Below are 21,459 nucleotides of genomic sequence, written 5' to 3'. Positions count from 1 at the left end.
GCTTACCATTCTACCACTTGAGACATGCTTCTCCTAGTACTTTTTTTTCCTACTTTGTTTTTCATAAGGGTAGCTAACTTTGCCCATCTGGCCTTAATCTTCCTGTCCATCTGAATAACTGGAATTACAGGCAGGTGTTATTTACACGTCTTCTCTGCTCTCCCCTCTCTTTTCTTACTCTTCATCTTCTTTGACAAGAGTCTTTTTATGTAGCCTACATTGTTTATCTCTTTTTTTGGGGGGGTCCGGTCGTGGAGTCTGAACTCTGGGCCTGGGTGCTGTCCCTCAGCTCTTCAGCTCAAGGCTAGTGCTCTACCACTTGAGCCACTTCTGGCTTTTTTCTTTTTTGCTTATGGTGCTGAGGAATTGAACCCAGGGCCTCATGCGTGCAAGGCAAGCGCTTTACCACTGAGCCACCTTCCCAGCCCCTACGTTGATTATCTTGAATGCAGTCATTATACCTTTGCTTCTTAGTACTAGGATGACAGTACTGGGATGACTTGTACCACTGCACTTGGTTGTCTAGTTTTGATATTAAAATAATGTTGGCCTCTGATGAAGTTGTAGTGTTTACTCTCCAGTTTTTTTTAAAGTTTTATTTGTAGATTTTGTATTGTTTCTTAAATATTTAATGTAACTCACCAGTGAAGGCACTTAAACCTGGGGATTGGCGTGAAACTTTTGTTTTTGGGGTGTGTGTGTGTGTGTGTGTGTGTTACTTGTGCTTTGTCACTTGAGCTATATACCTCCAGTCCAGCATCTTTTTGTTTTTGGTGTGTGTGTGTGTGCGTGTGCGTGAAACTTTTGTTTTTGGTGTGTGTGTGTGTTACTTGTGCTTTGTCACTTGAGCTATATACCTCCAGTCCAGCATCTTTTTGTTTGGTGTGTGTGTGTGTGTGTGTGTGAAACTTTTGTTTTTGGTGTGTGTGTGTGTTACTTGTGCTTTGTTACTTGAGCTATATACCTCCAGTCCAGCATCTTACTGGTTAATTTTTGTTTTTGGTGTGTGTGTGTGTGTGTGTGTGTGTAACTTTTGTTTTTGGTGTGTGTGTTACTTGTGCTTTGTCACTTGAGCTATATACCTCCAGTCCAGCATCTTACTGGTTAATTAGAAGTAGAGTTTTTGGACTTTTCTGTTCAGACTGGCTCTGAACTTGAAAGATGCTAAGATTACAGGCCTGGGCCCACTAGCCTTTGTTGATGAACTTTGTTTGGGGAATTGATGTTATTCTTTCTTTAGTTCTACAGGTATATTTATAATGGCTACTTTAAAATCTCTTTTTATTAAATCCAACAGCTTGAGCCAGGCACTGGTGGCTCATGCCTGTAATCCTAGCTACTCGAGAGGCTAAGAACTGAGAGTTGCGATTCCAAGCCAGTGTCCCAAGCCAGTGTCCCGGAGCTTCTTTTGCTCAAGGCTAATGTTCTACCACTGGGAGCCACAGCACCACTTCCAGCTTTTTCTGAGTAATTTATTGGTGATAAGAGTGTCCCAGACTTTCCTGCCCAGGATAGCTTCCAACCTCAATCTTTAGATCCTCAGATCTCCTGAGTAGCTAGGATTACTGGGGTGATCCACCAGGGCCTGGCATGACATACTTTTTAAAAAAGTTTTTGTTTGTTTGAGGTTTTGCCATTGTTACTATTTTTTGTTTTTAGAATGTCTGGTAAGTTTTTGTTTCAAATTGAACATTTTTAAATGATACATTGTAGTAACTACCTTCTTATTCTTTTTTGTTTATTGACTGAATTATTTTATTGAAATATTATCCCTTTATTGTACTATGCTTGCTTTTGTTCCTCAGGGAAATGCCTTCTTGTGCTTGCTTATAGTCACTGTGGTGCTATGACAGTGGTGCCCGGAGGTTTTGCTCACATTCTTTCCCTGATCACACCCAACAGTTAAACCCAGCAGTGGTTTCAACATTGCCCTGGAGCGTAAATTCCTCTACCAATTAGTCTTGTTTAATTGTGGCTCATTCTTGGGATTAGTTTCTGAGTTCCTTGTTTGCTAAGGTGACTCCCCACAATGTCTCTTTATTCCCTCCCTAGTTTTCTCCTGCAAATTAGCTAGAATAGCCTGGTGAACCCACAAATCTCCCAATCACTTTTCACCACAACTTTCACTATTCTTGAGAGTACAGTTAGGTTTAAACTTCACCATGTTCTTTTCTAAATAAAGTTCCAGTGTTTTCATAGCTCCTCACCCTGTTTTATTGGAAGTTGCCCTTTATGATTTAATTCTTAATCTGGTGAGCAAGGATCAGTTTCACGTGTCTTGAATATTTTGCATCTTCCATAGTTTTTCTTTAGTAATTGTAATTCCACTATTATACCCAACCTGGTGTGTGCTGAGAACTCATCTGCTCATCTGTTACTGATTGCTGCTTATATGATTGTCTTTATGAGCATGAAATTTGTGTTAGAAGTTTACTTTAAAACTTGTGGAATGTACTTTTATATGGTAATCCTGCCATATCTGTGGCTTTACTTTGCATTGTTTCTTGCATGTGGTCAACCACGGTGTGAAAATACTAATGGAAAACTCTAGAAATATCCAATTTGGTGGCTCAGTGGTAGAGCGCTTGCCTTGCATGCATGAGGCCCTGGGTTCGATTCCTCAGCGCCACATAAGCAAAAAAAAAAGCCGGAAGTGGCTCTGTGGCTCAAGTGGTAGAGCGCTAGCCTTGAGCTGAAGAGCTGAGGGACAGCGCCCAGGCCCAGAGTTCAGGCCCCAAGACCGGACCCCCCCCCAAAAAAAAAAATAGAAATATCCAATTTGTATGTTTAAAATTGTGTGCCATTCTAAGTGGTGTGAAGAGACCTTACACTGTATTTACTACTCTACCCAGCCTGGGACATGCCCAAATTATACATACATACATACACACATTTGTATATATATGCATATGTATATTATCTACTTTGTGCTGTAGTCACTTGATAGGGCCCCAAACTATAAGAGCAGTGATGCAGCTGGGTGCCAGTGGCTCACACCTTTAATCTTTAGCTATTCAGGAGGCTGAGATCTGAGAGTGCAGTTTGAAGCTAGCCAGAACAGAAAAGTTTGTGAGATTCTCCAATTAATCACCAAAAAGCTGCAAGTGAAATGTAGCTTCTTAAGTGGTGGAATGCTATCCTTGAGCAGAAACACCTAGGTACAGTACCCAGGCCCTGAGTTCAAGCCCTTGGACAGACACTGAAAAAAAGAAACAAAAGAGTATAATAATTATTCTGGCAGTTTGAATATACTAAAGAGAATCTATAAAGAGCTTATTTACTATGAAAAGGTAAATGTGGAAGTGGCACTGTGGTTCAAGTGATAGAGTGCTTGCCTTGAGCTGAAGAACTCAGGGACAGCGCCCAGGCCCAGAGTTCAAGCCCTATGACTGACCAAAAAAAAAAAAGTGAACATTCTTAATAAGCCAACAAATAATAAAGGAAATTGTTATGCTGAGATCTAAGGTAAGAATGATAAAACATATATAGGGTCTAGTACTACCTTCAATTTCAGGTATCCACTGGAACCTTTGGAACACCATGCATGGATAAGAACTACAGTACAGGGGGCTGGGAAGGTGGCTCAGTGGTAAAGTGCTTGCCTTGCATGCATGAAGCCCTGGGTTTGATTCCTCAGCACCACATAAACAGAAAAAGCTGGAAGTGGTACTGTGGCTCAAGCCTTGAGCTGAAGAGCTAAGGGACAGTACCCAGGCCCAGAGTTTAGGCCCCAGGACCGACCCAAAAAAAACCCATGATATAGCATGTATATAATGGGCTTTTAAATTGTTTAAATTTTTTTCTTTTTGCTATTGCCTTATATGTGTTTGGGGAACTGTTATTTTAAAGTGACTTTTACTATTTGTTTTTTTTTTTGGTCCGGTCGTGGGTCCTGAACTCTGGGCCTGGGCACTGTCCCTCAGCTCTTCAGCTCAAGGCTAGCGCTCTATTACTTGAGCCACAGTGCCACTTCCAGCTTTTTTCTTTTTGCTTATGTGGTGCTGAGGAATCGAACTCAGGGCCTCAGGCATGCAAGGCAAGCTCTCTACCACTGAGCCACCTTCCCAGCCCGACTTTTACTATTGATAGCAGAACAGATCTTATTATCTTAATCTTCTGTTGGAACCCTGGAAGAGAAAAAGTAATAAATATCATTATGAAACATTATTGACTACTTCTGGAAGTAGTCATTTTGTATGCCATTTTGTGTGTGGGTGCTGGTCCTGGGACTTGAACTCAGGGATTGAGCATTTGTCCTGAGCTTTATTTATTTTTTTCTTTATTTTTTCTTTTTTACTCAAGGCTAGCACTATACCACTGGAGCCAGATTCTCCATTTTCAATTTTTCGATGATTAAGTGGATATAAGAGTTTCATGGACTTGACCCATCATCCTCAGATCTCATCCTCCTAAGTAGCTAGATTACAGGCATGAGGCATCAGTGCCTAGCTAGCTCTTACCTTTGAAGAACTTAAAAATGAAGTGACAAATATAAGTCCGACAGTGTTGTAAGACAATAAGCAATGATGTAAGGAGTGTAGGAGGAAGAGGCAGTAATTTCTTGGGGAAAGACCATTATAAAAAGATGTTCTAAATGAGTGACATTTGATCTGAGTCTAGAAAAATAATATCTAAGAAAGCAAGAGTTGATGGGGGAAAAGGGGACTGTCAAATGAAATGCATTAAGACAAAGCATTGAAGGAAGAAAGTATTTCCTAGGAACTTTTGAAGTAGAAAGTGGGATTCAAAAAATATTGTGGCAGGATCGAAGACTCATTGTTTTGTACTTGCTGTGGGAATCATTTGAAAATAGAAGCAAAATTAAGACACAGACATTAGTGTTTTAGAAAGATAAATGACATTGTAGAGGCTGAGCTGGAAATGTGAGAGTATACTGGTGAAACAGTTCACAGTAGGGTTGCTATGAACTTTTATGTCAGCATTGATGACCTGGTATTTATGGTAGTGGCAGTGAAGGGCATGAAATGGAGAGGCTTCATTCCCCTCTCCCCCCCTCGCTTCCCCTCCCCCCTAGCATTCTAGGTTAATTTGACAGGATTTATTAATGAGAATGGTGAGGGAAATAAACTTCTTTTTTTTTTTTTGTAAGGGAAATAAACTCTTAAGGGGATCTTTTCATCTCTCACTTGGACATTTGAATGATTTGGGAATTTGATAAAAATCATCTACTTGTTTAAAATTAACTTGTGTTAGAAGCCATTCACTTACTATGGATGGGAGAACTTCAGTTTAACAATAAAAATATAAAGGTTATTTGAAGTGTTTTATTTCCAGTTCAGAAATGAATCTACTTAATTATCAAACTACTTAATTATTGCTTCCTTGTAGCCAAAAGAATGCAATGGTGTAAAGATTCCAGTTGATGCCAGTAAACCTAATCCAAATGATGTGGAGTTTGATAATCTATATTTGGATATGAATGGAATCATCCACCCCTGTACTCATCCTGAAGATAAGTATGTAACCTATTTGTGTCATTCATACACAAATTACAGGGGAAATAATATATTAAATCCCATTGTTTCTTATCATTATAGACCAGCACCAAAAAATGAAGATGAAATGATGGTTGCAATTTTTGAGTACATTGACAGACTTTTCAATATTGTAAGACCAAGACGACTTCTCTACATGGCAATAGATGGAGTGGTAAGTGCTAAAATAACTAGAAACCTTCTTGTTTTTGTAGATTTTCCAGTGACAATGTCTAGAATGAAAGTCAACTAAAAAGTGGAAAATGTTGTGTTTCATTCATTCATATTATATAATGTTTGTTTTGTACCAGAGTAATTTGTGAATACGCTCACTTTGAAAGAATTAGTGTGGAAAGGAGGGAGACAGAGATCCATGAGTGAGTTCAGTCATTTATAGGCACTAAATAACATGCAGGGTGTAGAATGAAGAAACCAGGTGATAACTCTGGGAGTTAGAAGATAGAGAAGGTGATTTTTGTCCTTTTTTTTTTTTTTTGTATGCCAGTTCTAAGGCTTTAACTCAGGTCCTGAGCACTATCCCTTAGGGTTTTTTGTTTTTGTTTTGTTTAGGTTTGGTTTTTTTTTGCTCAAGGGTAGTGCTGTGCCACTTGAGCCACAGTTCTATTTCCAACTTTTTGTTTGTTTGTTTTGGGGTTTTTTGGTTGTGGGTCTTGAACCCTGGGCCTGAGCATTGTCCCTGAGCATTTCAGCTCAAGGTGAGCGCTCTACTGCTTGAGCCACAGCACCACTACCAACTTTTTGTAGTTAATTGGAGATAAAGAGTCTTACAGACTTTCCTGTCCAGGCTGGCTTTGAACCACGATTCTCAGATCTCAGTCTCCTAAGTAGCAAGGGTGACAGCTGTGAGCACCAGTGCCCAGCTTGTCCATTTCTTTTCTTTCTTTCTTTCTTTTTTTTTTTTTTTTGTTGGTCATGGGGCTTGAACTCTGGGCTTGGGTACTGTCTCTGTGCTCTTCATCTCAAGGTGAGCCTTCTACCACTTGAGCCACAGTGCTACTTCCGGTTTTCTAGTTGTTTATTGGAGATAAGAGTCTCACAGTCTTTCCTGCCTGGTCTGGCTTTGAACTGTGAGCCTCAGATCTCAGCCTCCTTAGTAGCTAGGATTACAGGCGTGAGCCACTGGCTCCCAGCTTCCCATTTCTTTAAGGATGAAAAATGATTGGAGATTGATGGACAGTAGGAATGGGAGGGTAGAAATGGGACAAGCTGGGCCCAAGGTATAAGAAAAGTGAAAATAAATCATAATCCCAAACTTACTGACTATAGGAAAAATAACTTTTTTTTTTGATTTAGTATGTTGAGAATGGCATTAGAAATGTGGTCCATGGTAGAATGAACTGATGAGGTTTCATTGGATGTTTTCTTCTTGTTATGTCACTTGCTCACTTAACAAGGTTCAGATTTTAGGTTCTTTGTCCAAGGTTAAGTTTATAGCCATTTGAGTTTGTTATGAAATCATTATTAAATATAGTACTACTTTTATAAGAATGACTGATTGAAAGTAGTATACATATTTGTGAATATTTTGAATAGCATTGTGTGAATATGAAATGTGTGTTTTCAGGCACCACGTGCTAAAATGAACCAGCAACGTTCAAGGAGGTTCAGAGCATCAAAGGAAGGAATGGAAGCAGCAGTTGAGAAGCAGCGAGTCAGGGAGGAAATACTGGCAAAAGGTAGAGAATGTGTGTTTTGTAGATGTACTTTACACTATGGCTCCCCAAAGCTTTGAAATTCTTAGTGGTTATATATAGGTAGGAGCTGACTGAATCTCATAGAGGAGAAAGGGAAGGTCAGGGGGTGCTGACACTCACTGGGACTGGGTCATTCCCAACCCACATGTGTTTGAGGTGTAAAGTCTGGTTGGTTGTATCCAAGTGGCAAAATTATATATAATAATTTAAATGGAGAGGCATTCTAATAGGCCAGGAAAGCCACATTTATTGGTTCAAGGTAATTACACTTTATAGTTGGAGTAAAAAAGGTACCATCAACTTGTAATTATGATTAAATTTTATTATGCTATTTCAATATGTTGAAAGTATAAGGGTATATAGTTACTTCACAGCTTGTGTCTATAAACTTAAGATCTAAAACTTGTTTGTATTTATGACAGCATACTATTCTAAAAATTCTTTTGAAAGATAAAATTATGAAGTATATTTGTGTGTTAAGCAGCTAAAATTAGTGATACAGAGCAAAATAAGGCTTTTTAGTCTGCTGGTTCATAATTCTATTTCACATACAAAGCTGTGAAAAGCTCGTCATTTTTTTTTTCACCTTTTGGTGGCATCTATATCTTAAGAAATACTATCAAAATTAAAATCCTTAAAAAAACTAAGTCCTTTAATTCACATGTGTTTACACATGCATGTGTTCAGTCTTTTTGCAGAGAAATAAATTCATAACTTTGTGTTTTTAATGTAACGTAGAACTAGAAAATACTAGATTGTAACAAGAGGAGATAGGTTTTGGGTTTTGTGTGTATGTGTGTGTGTGTGTGTGTGTGCCATATGTTGTTTGACAGTCTTGTTAAAGTTTAACTTAAATTTGAAAGGAGGAAAAATCTTATTTTCTTCCCCCAAAGGGGAACATTACTTCTCAGGTAACAACATTATTTTTTCTTTTGTATTTAAATATTTCTTTTTCTGCCTTAATATTAATTTGCCTTGCTTATGGGGCAAACAAAACATTGCATCTCTTCTCTAGGTGGCTTTCTTCCTCCAGAAGAAATAAAAGAAAGGTTTGACAGCAACTGTATTACACCAGTAAGTAATCTCAGACTTTGCTAGCTATTGCTAACTCTTAAATGATAGGTTAATTTATTTCTTTCTATCATTTTAGGGAACTGAGTTCATGGACAATCTTGCTAAATGCCTTCGCTATTACATAGCTGATCGTTTAAATAATGACCCTGGGTGGAAAAATTTGACAGTAAGTTTCACATTTTGGTGCTTCAAGAAGATTAAAGTGATTATTTGAGTCAGTACTTTGATATGACTGATATTATTTGTACTTTTCCCCCCTTAAAATGCTAGTTGGCTGTCAGAGAAAAGAGAAGCTTCCAAGAAGCTTATTGGAAATGGGGTACCTTGTATAGTCAAGGTTTAGATAGCTGAATTTTCTCTCAATGCCAATTTTGTTCTTTTATCATCACTTGCAAAGTTATAAGATTGGATTCATGATTTTTAAAGTAGTATATAAGAATGCTATTCTTAAATAAAAGTTTCTGTTATATCAATATACAGCAGCTTAAAGTTATGGACTGCCTTTCAAAAAATGACCATGATCTCATAAAAGTTAAGTGAACTTTTGCATAATTTTAGGTTTATAACAATTTCCCTTATTTAGACATGTAAATTATTACTTTAGTGTCTTACTGATTATTCTTGAGGCTTATGTGTTTTGATGCTATATCTTTGGATAGTAGTGAAAACAATAGGAACTTGTGAATTGATTAGTCTAATGACTGAGTCTGACCTAGACATTTTATTCTTTTTCATTCCATATAGTTAGTTAAATCAGTACAATATATTTTGTGTTTTACCATGCATACTTACTTCAGAGAAATTTAATAATACTATATTATAGAATTTTTATCTTAGTTTTCCTTAAGATACCTACTTCTTCACATTTTTTTATGCCAATAGAAAATGAGATGAACTGAAAGTGTTCTTTTTTTAATAGGTTATTTTATCTGATGCTAGTGCTCCTGGTGAAGGAGAACATAAAATCATGGATTACATTAGAAGACAAAGAGGTAAAACTCATTTATAAATATTTATATGTTCTATGAAATAAAGAATGCAAACTAGTGTGGGAATGTAGCTTAATGTTAAGAATGCTTGCTTAGCATGTGCAAGGCCCTGTGTTTAATCTCTAGCATTGTCATCCCCCCAAAATAAAAAACGCCATTGACTAGAAAGTAGTTGGAAAGGGATCATGATTTCTGTAGTGTGTAATATATTTATATAAATATGTATTTCATTACTTTTAGCCCAGCCTAATCATGACCCAAATACTCATCATTGTTTGTGTGGAGCTGATGGTAAGTTTTTTGTATTAAACCATAGAGTCAATGGGTTGGTGTGTAATCATTCTTGTTTACTTTAAATTTGTAGGGAACTACTACTGAGTTGCTATGTAGTCTGTGACCTCTGATTACCTAGCACTCATTTTTTTTTTTTCTGTTGCTGATTTTCTTCTCATGTTTTTTAACCGTTTGAGACAATTACATATATCTTTAGAATGAGAAATGTCCTGTTTTATCCTGTGTAGTAATTGTAGGTTCATATGTCTGGAGGTTTTCTTCACTGAGAAATGCTGTGAAGTTTTAGCCTTTTTGGTTTTGTTCTTGTTTGTGTGTGGGGGATTTGTGTTGATGTCTTGTAGTATTTTGATTATGTAAAATATTCTTTCAAAAGTGCTCTGTGTTCAGTATCTTTTTTTCCTTGTTGATTGATAGCTGATCTCATTATGCTTGGCCTTGCTACACATGAGCCCAACTTTACCATTATTAGAGAAGAATTTAAACCAAACAAACCCAAACCATGTGGTTTGTGTAATCAATTTGGACATGAGGTCAAGGATTGTGAAGGTTTGCCGAGAGAAAAGAAGGGAAAGGTAAGACCTTTGAGATGGGAATTGATTCAGACTACTCCCCAAAGAGGTATATCTTTTTAAACACTTGAAAGAAAGCTTGTATTTAAAAATATGTACACACATACTTGTTCTACTTTATACATTTTCTAACATTGCCTATGTCTCCTTAAAGTTCTCATAGTTAATACTGTCCGTTGCTTGTAGAAGTTGTTTGTAGAAATTGTTTCAAATCATTGGTCAGATATGTTAAACTTCTTGATACTTTTAAGTTAATCCTAGTTTCTAGGTATTTTGAGTTTACTTGGTTATGTCCAGTTGCCTTTAAATGGGTTTCTGCTTTAAGAATAGGGTATAGGAGAAAAAGAAGTGAAAGAATAAAAGGAAATACAACATGATTCCATACATGCTATAGAATAAAATATTAACATTAGTTTGACATGGGTCATGTCCAGTAAACTTAACAGGTCTCCAATAAACATAGTTTTCATATATAGTTGTATTTTATTATGGTCTGATGAGATACTGGGAGCTATTTCAGACTTGCTTTTTGTCTTAAGGTATTATCTAGTTTGGAGAAAGTTCCATGGGCTACTGAGAGGAATGTGTATTATGCAACTGTTACATGAAATACTCTAGATGTCTGTTATGTTTATTTAGTCTATAATGTTGTTTGGTTTTTCTGTTGATTTTTTTTTCATTTTTGTTTGTATGATCCATCTACAGTATTGGTAAGAGTGGGATATTGAAGTCTATTACTGTTGTGAGGTCTGTCAATGTGTCTATTAATGACTGTTTCTCTTGATAGATTTTTTCCCTTTATTAATATGAAGCAACCTTTGTTTTTAACTAGTTTCAGTTTAAAATCTGTTTTGTTAAATGTAAGTGTAACTACTTCTGCTTTCAGAGTCCCTAACTTGGATTTTTTTTGTGTCCTTTAAACCTTTTTCAGTGAAATATGTTTCTTACAGACAGCAAATAAGTAGATCCTCTTAATCCAAGCTTTTGTTTATATCTTTTTTGTCTTGTATGTACTAGTTCTGGCGCTTGAATTCAGGACTTAATGCTGTTCCTAAGCTTTTTTTGCTCAAAGTTAGTGCTCTATCACTTGAGCCACATCTCCACTTCTGTCTTTTTGATAGTTAATTGGACATACGAATCTCACAGACTTTCCTTCCTAGGCTGGCTTTGAACCTTGATCCTCAGATCTCAAGCTACACCAGCTTGTTTTGTATCATTTGATCGGAAAGTTGAGACCGTTAATATTGAAAAGTATATCCTATTTCCTGTCATTTTATTGTTTTTATGATGTTTACCTCTTACTTATCCTTCCTTAACTGCCTTACTATTTTACTCATCTAGTAAGGTTTATTCTTTCCTGTGTTTTCCTGTTTTATCTTTCTCTTCTGTGTGTAGTATTTCTTTCTTTTCTTTTCTTTTTTTTGCCAGTGCTGGGGCTTCAACTTAGGACCTGGGCATTGTGCCTGAGCTTCTTTTGCTCAAGGCTAACACTCTACCACTTGAGCCACAGTACCACTTTTGGCTTTTTCTGTTTATGTGGTACTGAGGAATCAAATCCAGGGCTTCATGCATGCTAGGCAAATATTCTATCACAAGCCACCTTCCCAGCCCCCTACACCTGTGACTCTGCTTCATGACTAACCTGGGAGTCCTATGTTTCCTTTACGTGTCTTTGCTAGTCATCCTGAGCAGCTATCTTTGGTGCCTAAGTTGACAATGTAGTTTCTTACTAATCTCTCTAATTTCTGTTTTCTCAACCACCTCTTGTGACCCAGACTCTGACATAGTACCATACGATAAGACTCTTTGAGCAGTGATTGCTCCTAATTCTGAGTTCCTCAGAGAAACTCAATTTTGAACAATAGGCATTCCCTAAAGGTAATATCTTACTATTGCTCTCTGAGGTAGTGAGTATGACAAAATGCCTTTATTCACCAATGTTAGCCTCCCATAGTAGAAGTAGCTGCTTCACAAATCTCAGTACTGGTATTAAGGCTTGTGGGATATGGCTAGTTCTTTCTTTTTTCTTTTCTTTTTTCTTTTTTTTCCCCCTCAGCTCTTCAGCTCAAGGCTAGCATTCTACCACTTGAGCCACAGCACCACTTCTGGCTTTTTCTGCTTATGTGGTACTGAGGAATCGAACCCATGGCCTCATGCATGCAAAGCAAGCACTTTACCACTGAGCCACCTTCCCAGCACTATGGTAGTTATTTCTGAAGCTAGAATTGACAGTCTGTTGCTAGGGATGTCTATATTACCTTGCAGTGGTAATACCTTGCAATAGTCTTCAGCTTTGCCTCTCCCTCCAAGGGAGCCTGGGGCAGCCTTGGCTTGGAACTCCTTGCTGCTTTTCTTTTGTAGGTTTGGCTTTTTTGTAGTGTTCTGCCCTCCTACCAACTCATTTGTGGTTCTTGGTTTTGTTCTTTCTTTTTTTATGTCTCTCTCAGATTCTTGTCCCTTCTGTGTTACCAGAGTCTCTGATTTTCATGTTTTTAAATGGATGTAAAAACATAATAAAACATGAAAGAAAATGCATCAGAGACTATATGTATCCCCCAAAGGCTAAAACATTTTGTTTTCCAACTTTTGGGTTGGAAGTCCTTGCTGCTTTGGGCCAGTTAGTTAAGGTAAACTATACCTTGTCTGGGTATGATTTGGCTTATGTGTAATTTTTATTTCCAAATGGTTTGTGGTGGGCTTCTTAAACTTTAGTACTTTAATTAAAATGGATCTTTTTTTAGAAAAAGATTTAAAATATTGCTTGCCTTTCTTACAATAAACTTTTAAGGCTTAGGTATGTTTAATCTCCACTTTAATTTTTACAGCATGATGAACTTGCAGATAGTCTTCCTTGTGCAGAAGGAGAGTTTATCTTCCTCCGGCTGAATGTTCTTCGTGAGGTATGTATCAACAGCTACTGGAAACCGACACATAAAATAGGGTAGCTTTTGATAGGTTTAATGGCAGTATTCTTTTTTGATTGTAGTATTTGGAAAGAGAACTCACCATGGCCAGCCTACCATTCACATTTGATGTTGAGAGAAGCATTGATGACTGGGTGTTCATGTGCTTCTTTGTGGGAAATGACTTCCTTCCTCATTTGCCATCATTAGAGATTAGGTATGTATATTCATGTGGTTGTATTTTCTAACTACTATTTTAGCCTTCTTGACTTTACAGAGCCTATTGGTCCTAATGCGTGTTTGTCTCCTGGTGGCAGGGAAGGTGCAATTGACCGTTTGGTTAACATATACAAAAACGTGGTGCACAAAACTGGGGTGAGTTTACTCTTGAATAATTTTAAAACAGAAGTGTTTGCTTTCTAAGAAGATCATTTTACATGTATTTTATCACTTACAGGGTTACCTTACAGAAAGTGGTTATGTCAATCTGCAGAGAGTACAGATGATCATGTTAGCAGTTGGTGAAGTTGAGGATAGCATTTTTAAAAAGAGAAAGGATGATGAGGTAAAGTGTTTCTATTGCAGTAGCTAAAATTGCTCCTGTCTCTAATAGGCTGTGATGATCCTGTGATTGTACTTTTAACCTCTTTGAGTGTTTGTACTATCATTATAGTATATCAACAATAATGTAATCATGAGCATCAGTGCTTTGATTGCTTTCTCTATGGAACTATATATTGCACGCTGTTTGAGTTGCATTGTAATTTTCCCCATCTCTTCCTGATCTTAATTAGGATATAAATTCAAAAACCTGTGTCCTCAAAAGGATATGATATAGGAGTAGTAAGCCAGTGGCTGCCATATTTCATAGGAAATATTTTAGAAGACGGGCTAAGTCCTACTTGTTGAGTATTAGGGTTTAGGTTGGATTGCATCAGCTAGGGGTTGGAAGAACATAAGACTTAGGGAAGGCTGTCTGCAGTTCCTAAGAGAGAAATGGAAAGGAAGAAACTAAGACTATATGTGTTGACTGAATGCTAAGGGAAAAGTCCAGGTTTCTGGCTTGGGCAGTTAGAAATTTGCTGGTGCTGCTTATTGAGTTAGCAACTACTGGGAGTAGTGGGGCTTTGGGGCAATTGAATTTCATTTTGGAGACGTTGAGTTTGAAGGACTACAGGATACCCGAGAAAGGAAAAGTTCTGAAAGATATTAGAGAACTTTACTTGATGGGAAGTACTAAAGACATGAATGGAAATGTGAAATTCTTTGAAATCTTGTGTATAGTGAGAATGTCTTTCATAAAAGCCTTGGGAAACATGAACCATTGAGAAGAAAAAATTCTAGAGAGGTAAAAAGGACTTCTCCCAAAGAGAGGAGAAGCCATTAGAGTTGCCAGATGGGCTGGATTGAGATGATCAGGCACCTGGTAAAATGGCTAGGTGTGACCCTGGGGAGTTGATGGGAATGAAGGAAGAGCAGTGTGGAAGTTCAGTGGTTGGGAGATTAATTATGGCAAGTAGCAAAGGAGGTGAGCATTGGGCAGAATGAGCAGATAGTAGTTTCTTAGAGTAAAGGAAATTGTTTCATTAACTGATTTTGAACAATTAGTAAAGCAGTAATTTTGGTGCATTGCTTCATAATCTCTTGAACTGACAGTATTTTCCTTTTTGTATATTATAGCTCTAGCATTCTCTTAGTTTTAGGATTTTGTTATTTTATATAACATACTTATTTATAAGCATTCTTTCCTTAAACTTTTAGTAGTTGGTAATCTTCTGTAACTGCAAGAGTTTTCACTATAAAATTTTAATTATAGACCTGAATTTTTGCCTGGGATTATCAAATGTTTAGACATTTTAAACCCAGTTTTCAGCAATTACACAGGTTTTGCCTCATCTACTGCCATATATGATTCAACCAAAAAACAAAAACAAAAACAAAACAAAAAAACCTGGTGCCTTATGCCTATAATCCTATCTACTCAAGAAGATGAGATCTGAGGATTAAGTACAAAGCCAGCCCAGGCAGGAATGTCTGTGCCAGTTAACCACCTAAGAGCTAGACATAGACCTGTGGCTCAAGTGGTAGACTGCAAGCCTAAAGTAAAAATCTAAGGGACAGTGCATAGGCCCTGATACCCCCCCAAAAAACCTTTGCTATTTGGCATCATAAATGCAACATGTTAGAATAGAAGAATTGTTTTAATGTAGACTCTTATCATTTAGTATGATTGATACTTTTAACATTAGAGTGAAAAGCATGGGATTTGATAACTACCTGGTGATTCAGATTTAATTAATATGGTTTCTAGCTGATCTGGTGAAGAGAATATTTTAAAGCTTTGATTTTTTTTTAAAGTGTCCTCAAAGGCATATAATGTCCTTCCATATGACTAGACATCAGAGAAAACCCTCAGAAATTCAGTGTTAGTTTATGAGTTATATGTATTTTTCTAGGAAGTATGTCTGTGTCTTTTGACAGATTTCCAAAGGAGTTCATAGTTTAAAAAAAAAAAAAGATGTAAGATAAGTGAGGTCCAAGCTAGTAGTATGTTGTTCTGCTAATGTGTGACTATTAACCCTTAGATATACTTAGTAGATCAGGAGAATGGATTTAGAAGGAGAGCACGGGAATGTATTATTAAAATTGAGCATTTAGCTGCCACCAGTGGCTCAAACCTGTGATCCTAGCTACTTAGGAGGCTGAGATATAAAGATCACTGTTCAAAGCCAGCCCAGGCAGGAGAGTGTGATACTCATCTCCAGTTAACCACCACTGTAGTTTAAAAGTGGTAGAGCACTAGCCTTGAGCAAAAGAACTCAGGGATAGTGTCCAGGCCCTGAGTTCAAGTCCCGTGATGGACAGGAAAAAGGAAACTAAGCATTTAGTCCAGAAATGTGATGCTATTACTAGTTTTGATGTTTTTTGCCTACAAACAAAGGCTTATTCAACATGAGCCAGTCACATTCTGAGTGTTAAAAATACAGCAACAAACAAAAACTAAACAAACATTCCTGTCCTTCTGGCGCTTGCATTCTCCTGGGGGAGATGAATATCACATGATAACCACATAAATTGTATATTATGGTAGAGAAGGTGGTAGATGAAGATAAAGCAGATGAGGAAGTATCTGGGAAGGTGGCAATGGAGAGGTTTCATTTTTAGGAAAGTTGACAAGCCCTCCCTCACAAATGACTTTGAATAAAGACCTAAAGAATGTGAGCTAGTGTGCCATGCAGATGAAACACTTCATACTAAGAGAATAGCCTGGACCAAGTCAGTATAGCAAGAACAGAGGAGGCAAGGGGAAATTAGTAAAGATAAGGTCAGAAAGATGTTGGAGATCCAGATCTGGTGACATCCTTCAGATCATTTTAAGGACCTTAGCTTTTTCATTAGTGCATTAGTAAAGTTTTTAAATAGAAAAGTGACAAGATCTGACATGTATAAGAAGATCTTGCTAGTTACCCTATATCAACTAACTATAATAGAAGCAGTGAGCCTGGAGAGGATAGAGTTCAGAGGGTGGCACTGGAGATGGTAAGAGGTAGATTCTGAACATTTTTGTTTGTTTTTTAGAGAGAATGGGATTTGAACTTTGGGTCTTACACTTACTAGGCAGCCGCTCTCCACTTGTGCCTGGCCTCCAGCCACTTAATATGCTTTCAGAGTAGAACCAATGGGATTGGCAAATGGATTGTGAGTGTGAGAGAAAGGAGTGTGTCAAGAATGGCTCCGTGGGGGTTGGAAGCATGGAGCAACAGACCGAGCAAAAGCATCAGGTACTGAGTTCAAGTAGCAGTCTTGGAAAAAACAGAATGACTCCATGGCATTTTTTCTGAGCAGTTAAGGTACTGAGCGACCCTTATGAGAAAGACTTGGAGTGAAAGGGGCAAAGGCAAGTGTAGAAATTCCATTTTGGAAATGTTAAATTTGAAATAATCCAGATGGAGATATTGAATAGGGACAAGTCTATTAGATCTGCATAGAAGCATAGGTCAGCTAAGCATCACTTCAGACATATATCCTTAAGTATCCAGAGTCTTAACTCCTTTCTTAGCAGGAAGCACCAATCTCAGATCTCATTAAGATACTGTGTTGCAATTGACAAGACTGACTTGGCAAAACAGAAATGCAGTTGCCTAGCCACCCTTGTCATACCTATTGGACCTCATTTTAGGCCACTATATAAGCTGTTCATAAGCTGGTCATTTCAGCTGTTCTTTCAGAGCAGTGATAACCTAGGAAAAGTCGAGGATGAGCATGTGAAACCTTGTAATGGTCCAGTATGTAGCAAGGTGAAGCCCAAATCCATCCAGTTAAAACCCTGGTGGCCTCTGAAATGAGGGGAGGAGAAGAAGCAACATGGACCAGACATTTTTGTGAATTAAATTGTCTTAGATTAAGCAGTGCATACTGAATTTCTTTTGTCCATTGATGGATTTTTTTTTTTTACAAGTGAAGAGTTTGTATTTGCTAACTTTTTTTCCCCCTCTGCTATTCATGCTGTAGAGTTGGGAACTTTTAAGCATTTAGTAATGTAACAATCTCTTTTGTAGATCTTTATACAGTGGTAATCTGATGTAATTACCATTAGCTATAACTTGAGGATTACTTTCTTATTTGTGTCTTTTCCACTTTGGCACCTTCTTCTGTCCAGGGCAAAACCAAGTTCTATGTTGTGGCTCTTCCACTTTCCCGAAATGTCAAAAAAAATTAAAATTTATGAAGAACAATTGTATCTAAAAATTCTGTCTTTCTGCTGATCTACAGTTCTTAGCAACACTTTGAATATATAGTTTATTTCATAGTTTAATTATGTACCTAGACTTTTGGGATCTTCCTTTAGAACTTAAAAAATGGCCTTCCGAATCATTCCTGGTAATGTTTAACTCTGACATTTTTGTGTAATTATTTGACAGACTATGTGGATTTTATACTTTTAGGACAGTTTTAGAAGACGACAGAGAGAAAAAAGAAAAAGGATGAAGGTGAGTTAATATCATGAAATTGGCTATTCCTTTATAGTTTTTGAGAAAAGTATTTTCATCATAGTAACTTCATTCCTTTATTACTTTGGGAAAGAAGACTGGGTTTAATTTTTGTTGTTGTTGTTGTTTTTTTTTTTTTTGCTTGTCCTTGGGCTTGAACTCAGGGCCTGGGCACTGTCCCTTAGCTTCTTTTGCTCAAGGCTAGCTAGCACTGTACCACTTGAGCCACAGCCCCACTTCTGGCTTTTTCTTTTTATGTGATACAGAGGAATTGAACCCAGGGCTTCATGCATGCTAGGCAAGCACTCTATCATTAGCCACATTCCCAGCCCTCGGTTTAATTTTTAAAGAAGTCCTTTCTCAGTATGGAATTGGGATACACTTGGGCAGGAGGTGAGAAGCTGTGATTACTTAGCTATTACAATTTTTTTTTTTTGGGTCCAGTAGTGGGGCCTGAACTCTGGGCCTAAGCGCTGTCTCTCATCTCTTCAGCTCAAGGCTAGCGCTCTACCACTTGAGCCACAGCGCCACTTCTGGCTTTTGTCTTTTTGCTTATGTGGTGCTGAGGAATCAAACCCAGGGCCTCAAGCATGCAAGGCAAGCGCTCTACCACTGAGCCACCTTCCCAGCTCTATTACTATTATTTATAGTAAGTTTTGTTTTGTAAGGAAAGTAATCAAATTTTATTCTACATTTTTCTCATTGATCTTCCTAAAACACAAGAAAACTTGTTTCCCTGCTCTGAAATCACCTGACACCTTAATCCCTTCAGAATCCACTTCTACCTTAGTTTGGCTTTCCAGGCACTATCATGTGGTCTGATTCTAGCTTTGCAGTTCAGACAGACAGACAGACAGACAGACACACACACGTATTGAGGGGAGGGGGTGGGCAGAGGGGAGAATGTGATTGTGGAGATAGGAGGGAAGGGAAAAACGAGGAGCAACAATGCTTGATAAGAAATGTACTTATTACCTTGCTCATGTGATTGTAACCCCTCTGTACAGTATTTTCACAATAAAAAACTTATTTTAAAAAATGTATTGCCTTTGTTTGCTACCACTCACATTATATGTTTTCAATAAGATATTCCTTGTTGGTTTTAGTCCTAGTACTGTGGGTCAAACAGTCCTTTCTTTTAATTCTGCTGTTTCTTGCCTGTAATATTTGCATATTTAATTTCATGATGCTTTCTGTTAATTTAACTTATTTAATTCTTGTTTTTCTCATCTCAACTGGATTTTCCAAGTCATGGAATTAGGGACTGACTTTTCTTATGTTCTATTGGAGTTGAGCAATTTCAGGAAACTGGAAGTAGAGTTGTTTTATTTTTAATTGTTGCATGAAGGTTCAAAATCACTTATATTAGGAGGGGCATATTTGATTTCTACCTTATATACTATTATTATTTTCTTTCAGTCAGCATCTATTTTATCAGTCAGCCATGAAATACTACCTGTTGCAGATAATTATATATCTTATCAATTTGTTTTAAATCTTAGTAAGGTGATAGGCAGATTAATGTTTTTTCCTAAGTAATACTTCTTAAAAATCTATTCTTAACATTATTTTCTTTGCTTGAAATTCTATCTTGAATGCTTTCTGAAATTGTAAATAAATATTAGATTGGCATAATGAGACTTAATTGACTCTATGTACCAGAACATTATATGTACTTTTCAGCCAGAATAAAGTATTATGGACTCTTGTTTGCAGAATATAAATAGCCATCAACTCAAACTGTAGATAACCCTGTAATGCTAATGGGAATCCATTTGGTCTTTTAGCAAGTTTCGTACTTAAATATATAAGATGGGGGAACTCTGTATTTTATTGCCTTTGTTTCTTTTGTCACCTGTGTTGTTCTGATTTAATTTTACTTTCTTCAATTATTTTCATTTATGTTAGAGAGATCAACCAGCTTTTACTCCTAGTGGAATATTAACCCCTCATGCCTTGGGTGCAAGAAATTCACCAGGTTCTCAAGTAGCCAGTAATCCAAGACAAGCAGCCTACGAAATGAGGATGCAGAATAATTCTGTAAGTGATTCACTTTTGTGTGGCATTGAAGAGTGATAAATACAAAGTTCTTAGAGTTGTGTGTCTCAGTTTTATCACTTAATCAGGCTGTTTTATTTATAAGTTTTTTCTGTTACTCTATTAAATCTATCTTTGTGATATAAAAGAAAAAAACATGGGACAATTGATGCATATGAATATAAGCAATTCTGCATTGCTCCAGTAATGTAAATGGATCACAGCTGCTTTCCTCTGTCTCAAAGAACTGGGGAATGGAAGATGCTAGAAGCATGACTGGGATGTGTTAAGAGACTCAAACATAAGGGAAGAGAAAAAGGCAAATTTTGCTCCCTTATTGCTTCATCCTAGGGATCAATTATGAGCATTTTACAAGATAGTGTTTCTTAGATTCTCAAAAGCAGACTGTATAATTTAGACATCGTATTTTAAGATCAGTTGAGACATAGTACTTTATAATCCAAACTCTGGTTATTTCCTGTTTGTAAGTTCAGGAAATGAATGGATTTACCACATGTATCCCTTCTTGCTTTAAAATCTACACTCTGCAAGGTGTCCTTGGTCTATGTAGCAACTGTCATGAGCTCAGAATGAGGGAAGAGACCATGAACTGAGAGCTGGCAGTAAAAAAGTTTAAATATTGTAGTATACTTTTGTTATAAAATATCAGGAAATTACATGTTTGAATATTTATATTTTATTATTGTTTCCCTATTGATTCATGTATTCCTTATTAGAAGGAAACTACATGTAGAATTTTTGGTTTATTGGAACATTGATTCAGCTTGTATTTACATAAATTCACACCTACAAGATTTAGGATTTGCAGTTTTTGAAGTGAAACTTTGCATCTTCTGAGAGAAGCAGCCTGAGTTTCTGTTGTATTGGTTGATTTAATGGTTTTTGTTCTCTTGACTCACTAATAGAGCAGGACATGATAAGTCAAGAAAACAGAGTAAAGTAAAAGCTGAGTAGAACATAAGAAGTTCTTATCTACCATTCAAAATTATACGTATACATTCCTGCAGAGATCTGAGAGTGTGAGATTTCCAAATATCCTGTTGATAGTGTTTTCATCTCAATCTCAGAGTGGCCTTAGATGTAAAGTTTGTCAGTTTATTTGCATTGAGATGGAATCCAATGTTATATTCAGACACCATGGGACTTGATCCATAGAGCTCGTCTATTGATTCATGTTTCCCATGCAAGAAGGAATGGGGAGATTGGTACTTAGGTTACTTACTCTATTCTGTCTTATCCATTCTTAATATAATTATTCCTAGAGAGACAGGTTATTTCATTAGTCTTTAAAAAGTGGATTTTTCACTTTCAGAATGTTCAAAGCTTAAAGAATTCATGATGCCAAATTATCTGATCTTTAAAGGAAGTCTA

At 37.0% G+C, this 21,459-nt stretch overlaps 1 protein-coding gene across 1 annotated transcript in view; it reads left to right on the top strand.

The window, feature by feature from the left end:
• Xrn2 (5'-3' exoribonuclease 2) overlaps positions 1-21,459 on the top strand; it is a 65,161-nt gene that overhangs the window by 5,191 nt on the left and 38,511 nt on the right. The window contains exons 2-15 of the mRNA XM_013027042.1: positions 5,350-5,477; positions 5,559-5,670; positions 7,081-7,192; positions 8,226-8,284; positions 8,361-8,450; positions 9,204-9,276; positions 9,514-9,564; positions 9,982-10,139; positions 12,962-13,036; positions 13,123-13,256; positions 13,357-13,414; positions 13,497-13,604; positions 17,986-18,030; positions 19,939-20,070. Of these exons, the coding sequence (XP_012882496.1) occupies positions 5,350-5,477; positions 5,559-5,670; positions 7,081-7,192; positions 8,226-8,284; positions 8,361-8,450; positions 9,204-9,276; positions 9,514-9,564; positions 9,982-10,139; positions 12,962-13,036; positions 13,123-13,256; positions 13,357-13,414; positions 13,497-13,604; positions 17,986-18,030; positions 19,939-20,070 (1,335 nt within the window). The remainder of the gene's footprint in view (positions 1-5,349; positions 5,478-5,558; positions 5,671-7,080; positions 7,193-8,225; positions 8,285-8,360; positions 8,451-9,203; positions 9,277-9,513; positions 9,565-9,981; positions 10,140-12,961; positions 13,037-13,122; positions 13,257-13,356; positions 13,415-13,496; positions 13,605-17,985; positions 18,031-19,938; positions 20,071-21,459) is intronic.

This window comes from Dipodomys ordii, unplaced genomic scaffold, assembly GCF_000151885.1.
Source record: "Dipodomys ordii isolate 6190 unplaced genomic scaffold, Dord_2.0 Scaffold99, whole genome shotgun sequence".
Classification (NCBI taxonomy): Eukaryota; Metazoa; Chordata; class Mammalia; order Rodentia; family Heteromyidae; genus Dipodomys; species Dipodomys ordii.
This window is presented reverse-complemented; position numbering and strand designations above follow the sequence as displayed.